The sequence below is a fragment of the Vigna unguiculata genome, chromosome 4, assembly GCF_037176805.1.
Source record: "Vigna unguiculata cultivar grain cowpea cultivar isolate G323 ecotype 2 chromosome 4, ASM3717680v1, whole genome shotgun sequence".
Taxonomy (NCBI): domain Eukaryota; kingdom Viridiplantae; phylum Streptophyta; class Magnoliopsida; order Fabales; family Fabaceae; genus Vigna; species Vigna unguiculata.
The window spans coordinates 5,229,576-5,236,266 of record NC_140795.1 but is presented as its reverse complement, the minus strand read 5'-3'; the positions used below and the strand labels follow the sequence as shown (position 1 = coordinate 5,236,266).

Below are 6,691 nucleotides of genomic sequence, written 5' to 3'. Positions count from 1 at the left end.
GATTAACATAAGGGTTTACAGAGCCACACAGTCAACTCACCCTTCTTTCTTTTCTTCCACTCTCCATTCATTACTTCAATTTCCTCCCTCTTTCCACTAACCCTTCTTCTCCACACTCTAATCATTCTTTTCAACCCATAATAATAATAATAATACTTTAACAACCAATTCAAATAATACCAAATGCTAACCTCATTTTCTTTGATTAATTTTTCATATGAATAAATATATTTATTTAATAGACTCAATACATTAACATAATTTTCTTGTACTAAATAATAATAATAATAAGTAGAAGTAATAAATAGCACAGGAGGAGAGGAGAGGGTATATTTATTACTCACATCTAACCCCCAAGTAGGGTCAATAACTTAACCATAGATTAGAACCAGGGTTAAAAAAACAAGTGGTTAAGAAGGGACAACCACATTATCAACAGTCCTCACACTCAAAAACATCATCAACATCTTCTTTTTCTCTCTTCTCTTCTCTTCAATTTCTTCTTCATCTTTCTTCCAAACCTCTACCTTTCAACTTCAACAAGAAACATTCATAACCCCTTTTTCTTTTCTCTAATTTACTTCTCTCCACACACACTACATAAGAACCACCAAGCCCATTTTCAAGTTTCCCCAACACTTTTCATGAAGCCCTCACAAAAAGTTAAGCTTTTCATTTAATTCTTCTGATTATTCTTGTTATTAAGAGGATGGAGATAATAACACCAACGCCACCACCAACAGCCGTCACTCCCACAAACGCCGCCCCCAAATCGCCGGAACTCGACATCGAGACTCCCACCCGGATCCACCAAGCCGCCGGAAACTCGAATCCCAGTCCAAAGCCGGTGTCTTTCTCCAACGGGGTCTTGAAGCGCCACCATGCAAACAACCGCGCCGCCGCCGCGGTGGTTTACAAGGAATGCTTGAAGAACCACGTCGCCAGCTTAGGCGGCCACGCCCTCGACGGCTGCGGCGAGTTCATGCCGTCGCCCGCGGCCACCGCCGACGACCCCAGCTCCATCAAATGCGCTGCCTGCGGCTGCCACCGCAACTTCCACCGCCGCGAGCCAGAGGAGCCGCCAATTTCTCCGGCGACGCATCATGTTCTGGAGTACCAGCCCCACCACCGTCACCACCCTCTCCCGCCACCGCCGCACCGGAGTCCGAACTCCTCCTCTCCGCCGCCGATCTCCTCCTACCCCTCCGCACCGCACATGCTCCTCGCCCTCTCCAGCGGCGGCGGCCTCTCCGTGGCCCCCGAGAACACCGCCGCGCCCGCTCCGCCGCACCACTCCCGGAAACGCTTCCGCACGAAATTCACCCAGGAGCAGAAGGAGAAGATGCACGAGTTCGCCGACAAAGTGGGTTGGAAGATGCAGAAGCGCGACGAAAACATGGTTATGGAGTTTTGCAACGAGGTTGGCGTCGACAGAGGAGTCCTCAAAGTGTGGATGCACAACAACAAGAACACCTTGGCCAAAAAGGACAACCTCAATGCTACCTCTGCCAACGGGATTAACCATGTCGCCGCCGCAAACAAAGCTTCCGTTAATGGCCTTGAACATGAACACAGCGCCGGAATCAACGGTAACAACGACCACGACCACAACCTCGGTTCTTCTCACGATGTGAACGAGTACGAGAATGACAGTGGAACAAACGGTGGTGGAACAAATGGGTCTTCTTCTTCTTGAAAAAAAATGGGAAAAAAAAATATTGAGAATAATGATATGCTTTAGATGATAGAGTAATGAAGAGGTGGCACCGGTTAATTACTCAATTAGTCGTTTTTTCTTTCTCTTTTTCTTTTCTTAATTTTCATTTAATTGTTTAGTTTTGGTTAATTAATGAGACGATCACCTTCTTGACATGGGAGAGATTTGGTTTTGATGATACCTTAGGGAATTTAATTTCGTTGTTGTTTCGTTCTGCTGCTTAGTTATTATTGTAGTTAAATGTTTAGTACTAAGTAATAATGATCAGTGCTTCTATTATTCCAACCTCATTTGTTTTTGTTTGTTCTTCTTTTTCCTTTTGGTCTTCTCACTCTCTCACTTTTGGCCTTTGGGATTGGATTTGCTTTGCTCAATATATCTTGCGTTATTCTGTTTTGGTGTTCTTTTTGGTTGAGAAGATGATGATGATGATGATGGTGATGAGAGAGTTAAGAATTTTACACTTTTTTTTTTTTCTCTTTCTCCGGTCAGAAATGGAATAAGTAATTATTGTTTTTTTCTTCAATCTTGTGTCCGAGAGATAGAGGCAGAAAGTGTTAAGGGCGGTTCTTAAATGGTAACAATAACAATCTTGTTATTCTATTATTCTTCGAAGAACAAAGCTAATCCAAAATTATATTATTTTATTGTGAGATTTTGGGTAATCTAAGTATGGAAAAAATGTACTTGATGTGGGCAATGATTAGTTGAAGAGAAACCTTTTAATTATTCTCCTTAATCAAGTGTTTGAGTCAACCTACAAATATGCTATATGCTAAAAAGAGAGGGTAGTTTAGTTTCCTTGTTTGAGTAATCCTAATAAAAAATGTAATCCTACTTTATTAAGATAATGTTATTTAATAGTTTGTGTTGTGATGTATCTAAGTAGGAATTTGTTATGCAATAATCGTAGTGCATGTGATGTTGGAAATGTTTGTAGAGTCTTTCCTTTTAAGGGAAGTAGATGAAGATGACTTTATGATTAATTAATAGTAGTAATAATAATATAATAAGAAAGCATATGTTTAAATAATGGAGAGAAAGATAAAGATTAGTGAGAGAGGGACAGGTCACAAGGTGTGGTGTTGTTGTGTTGTGTTGTGTGTACCAGCCTTCAACATTATGGGTGCATTTTGTTTTTGGTAACCCCTTTTTTATTTTTATTTATTATTTTATTACACTTGTGTGTTGGGTCCACCATGCATGAATTTTGGTTTTGGATTTTGGTGATTCATGAAGTCACTAATCTTGTTTTGGTGTTCGGGTCATGCTGCCCCTAACAACCCTGCCATCGCCTCCTCCTACCCCTTTAATTGCCCCTTAAAAATAGGGTTACTTATTATTGTTATTATCATACAATTTCTTTTAACCAATAAATTATACAAATTTATCATTTTTCGTATTAGCATAACAATAACAAAGATATTAAAGTTGTTTGGATAAAAAATTCATATTTTTATTTGATATTTTAAGGTTTAATCAGTCGGATGTCCATTTTTATTTGAATGTATCAGTTTGATATTTGTTTTTAGAAAATGAGTCAATTGAGTTTCAATTTTTAAAAAAATGTCTCAATTAGGTTTTTTTCAATTTTTTTTTATTAATATTGTTAACGATCTTGATAAATGACTTACAAAATCAAGTATTGATATTTATATTAAAATTTACTGGTAAAAGTTTTAATGGTGTTAATAATTTTTTTTCTAAAAAATACTTAATTGAAATACCTTTTTAAAAATTGAGATTTATTTAACACCTTTTTAAAAATAAGTACCAAAGTGATACATTAAACAAAAGTTAATACCATCCGACTAATTAAATTATATTTTAATATTATTATTATTAATCTTTATTTTTTCGAATTGATGAAGAATGTTGTATCAATTCTCCCACTAAACGGAACAGTAATAATGCACTGTGTGAATTAGTCGTGCTTGCCACATTTTGATTCCAAATGCAGTGTACACAAATTCGAATCATATCTGCATTTTTTTTTCTGTTTGCTTTATAATAAAGTTTTATTTGCATGTATACTATTCACAACACTATATTTAGGCACTTCAAATTATTTGACTCAACCCTTTTCTTCATAATCAAGGTGCACTTTTTATGTGCTAACCTAAGTGCCTTTCTTTCTTCTAACTCTAGGGTTAACCATTTTCTTTTCATAATTTTTTTTGCCTCCTCAAACCAATATTTCCACAATTCAAACTCATGAAACTACAAAAAATCATTTAAGAGAGTTTCACCTCTCTCAATACATGTTTTTCACCATCAATATAATAAACAACAAAGTACTTAACTTACATACATTCATGTAACTATAAAAATATATCAAAAAATTAAAAGAATTATAGTATAAAAATTGATGGACCTTTTGAGAAAAAAATTATTGAAGATACACATTACCAATGAGACATTAGTTCAATTGACATAAAAAAATGACACCACTTCTAACTTAAAATTTTAAGATAATAAATTTATACATATTTTTTCTTATAAAGTACTCAATTTTTTCATACTACCACTTCAATTCTCAACAAAAATATTTAATATTATTATAAAATAACTAATCTTTATTAACTAACTTGATTTCTAAAAAACGAAATAAAAGTATTCTGGATTTAAATAGGAAAAAGTAAAAATTATCTTTATTCTAGAATTGATAATAAATAATTTTTCTTCCTTCTTTCACTTCAACATGTACTTTTGTATTGGAATTTGTGGAAAAACTTTTATAAATTTAAACTGAATATACACTAAATTGCAAAAAATAATGAAATGATATTTGTGAAATAAAATTTAAACTAAATATGTACTAAATTGGTAGAAAGAATGTATTAAAGTTAGGTATGTTTTTAGTTGATAAAAGAAAAAAGTTTAGGGAAGAGAAGGTTCTTATTAGTGGGAATTTTAATATTTGGGTTTGTATATGTATGAATGGGAAAAAAACACTACAGGAATCAAAGTGGCATTTGAATTTGAGTTTGCATTATATTATATATGTAGCTTTTGAAGTTATCAAATATGTTAATTTTATAAATTATTGTACCGACATATTTCTTTTGGTGATGACCTAATTTCATGAAGCACAATCATGGGTTGAAACATATATTAAAATGATTTTCTTTTTAACACAGAAATTTAGAAATTAAATTTTAAATGTCGTGCATAAGGGAATTGAATTATAATTCATATCTTTCTACTTTGCATAACCTGATCTAATAAAAAAAAAAAAACAAATCTCCATAGAAGATCATATTCAAAAGAAAAAAAAATCTGCATAATCAGATTATGCTTCCATGTGAAGCTATAATCTTAGGGAGAATCAATGAAAGAGGAAACTAAAGCATATTATTTTTTAAATTAAAAATCATATAATTGATCTCATTTTATGATTAGTAAATTCCAAATTCCTTAATGCAATATTAATTGGTTATATTTTGATATTAATTGGTTATACCTATTATTTTATAGATGGATAATTAGAAATTGTAAAGATGGTTTTACGAAAAAAATTGTGGCGTAACACCAATGATAAGGTTGGTAGTACAGAAAGATTCTTTCCCTATTCTCCTGTCTTTATCAATAGTAACATTAGCATTTTCATGTGCCTCAATAAAACAATTAACATTCTCTCATAATTAAATGCACAAAACCTGTCTTTTCAATCTGTATTATTATTATTATTATTATTATTATTATTATTATTATTATTATTATTATTATTATTATTGCCTTTGAAATACTTAAAAAATTAACCCTACATATTAGCATAAGTAAACAATATCAAATTTATATTTTATAAATGGAGAATGTAATTAAGAAACATGTTCTATAATAAATTGAAAACAAATTTATGATCCATGAGTGTTTATTGACGTTGAATCATAGGACGATTTAAATATTTTTTTATTATTTTAAACCAGCATACATATAAGTGTTATTGTGCATGTGTGAACGTATTTTTTAAATATGCATGACATTATATTAGTAGGTGAACATATTATAATGTTATTAAGTTAATATATAAAATAAAATTATATTTATAAAAAATAAATTTAAATATATAAAAAAAAATGAGAGAATAATCATGGATAAATAAAAAAAAAGAGAAGAAGTAAGAGATACACAGTTTTATAAAAGATTTTAGAATTTTAAAAAATTTAATAAATAATTATATTTTAAAGGATAAAATTGAAATTTTAAAATATGGATATAGACGATTTTTTTTATATTGTTATAATGTTTTTTAAAAATAAAATTATAATAAATTACAAATTTTAAAAAGACAATATCTTGATAGAGAACGATTTTATCATTGAAATTAAAATAATTGAAAATATAATGCATTTTTTTTTTGCTTAACATGTGAATTAATTTTATTTTGGGTATCAAGAAAACTAAGTTGAAAACTCTATATGGTGATAGGGAACTTTCTGTCCCTACCTAAAAACTTACCTATGTGAAGTGATGATGTGACCCTAAGAAATCTAAATCACTTGATTAGGGTTTTTAACTTTTTGTTATGCTGTAATTGGTGATTATTGTTGTAATGGTTGTTTCTGTAGATGATAGATGTTATTCTCTCTTTCAGGTTTGTTCTAACGTGCGTGCACGTTAAATATTTTCAACACGTGCCCAGACAGTGTTGTTTTTGTAGGTTGAAACAGCTACATTTGCTACCTAAGTTTAGCTACTAATTAGGCAGAATTAGGGATCCCAAATCAGGAATAAAATCAAATCAAATAGCATTGGAGTTGATGATGATGTTATTCACCACATTTTCAATTTAAAACATGTGATCATATTGCAGGAGTAAGTAGTCATCACAAGTGAGATCAAATTTTAATCTTTTAATTAAGGTTTTTAAGTTTAATTGTACAATATAATTGGAATAAAATATGCCCATAAAAGGCAATTGATTATGTATTTGGGAAAGCTTCAATCTTTTAGTCCTCTAAATTTTAAATT

The 6,691-nt window shown here is 31.5% G+C and overlaps 1 protein-coding gene across 1 annotated transcript; it reads left to right on the top strand.

The window, feature by feature from the left end:
- Window positions 1-439: 439 nt before the first annotated feature.
- On the top strand, window positions 440-2,002 carry HB23 (homeobox protein 23). The gene has a single exon (XM_028067770.2). It carries the CDS (start codon window positions 710-712, stop codon window positions 1,694-1,696), a length of 987 nt encoding a protein of 328 aa, XP_027923571.1. The 5' UTR covers window positions 440-709; the 3' UTR covers window positions 1,697-2,002.
- Window positions 2,003-6,691: the final 4,689 nt, after the last annotated feature.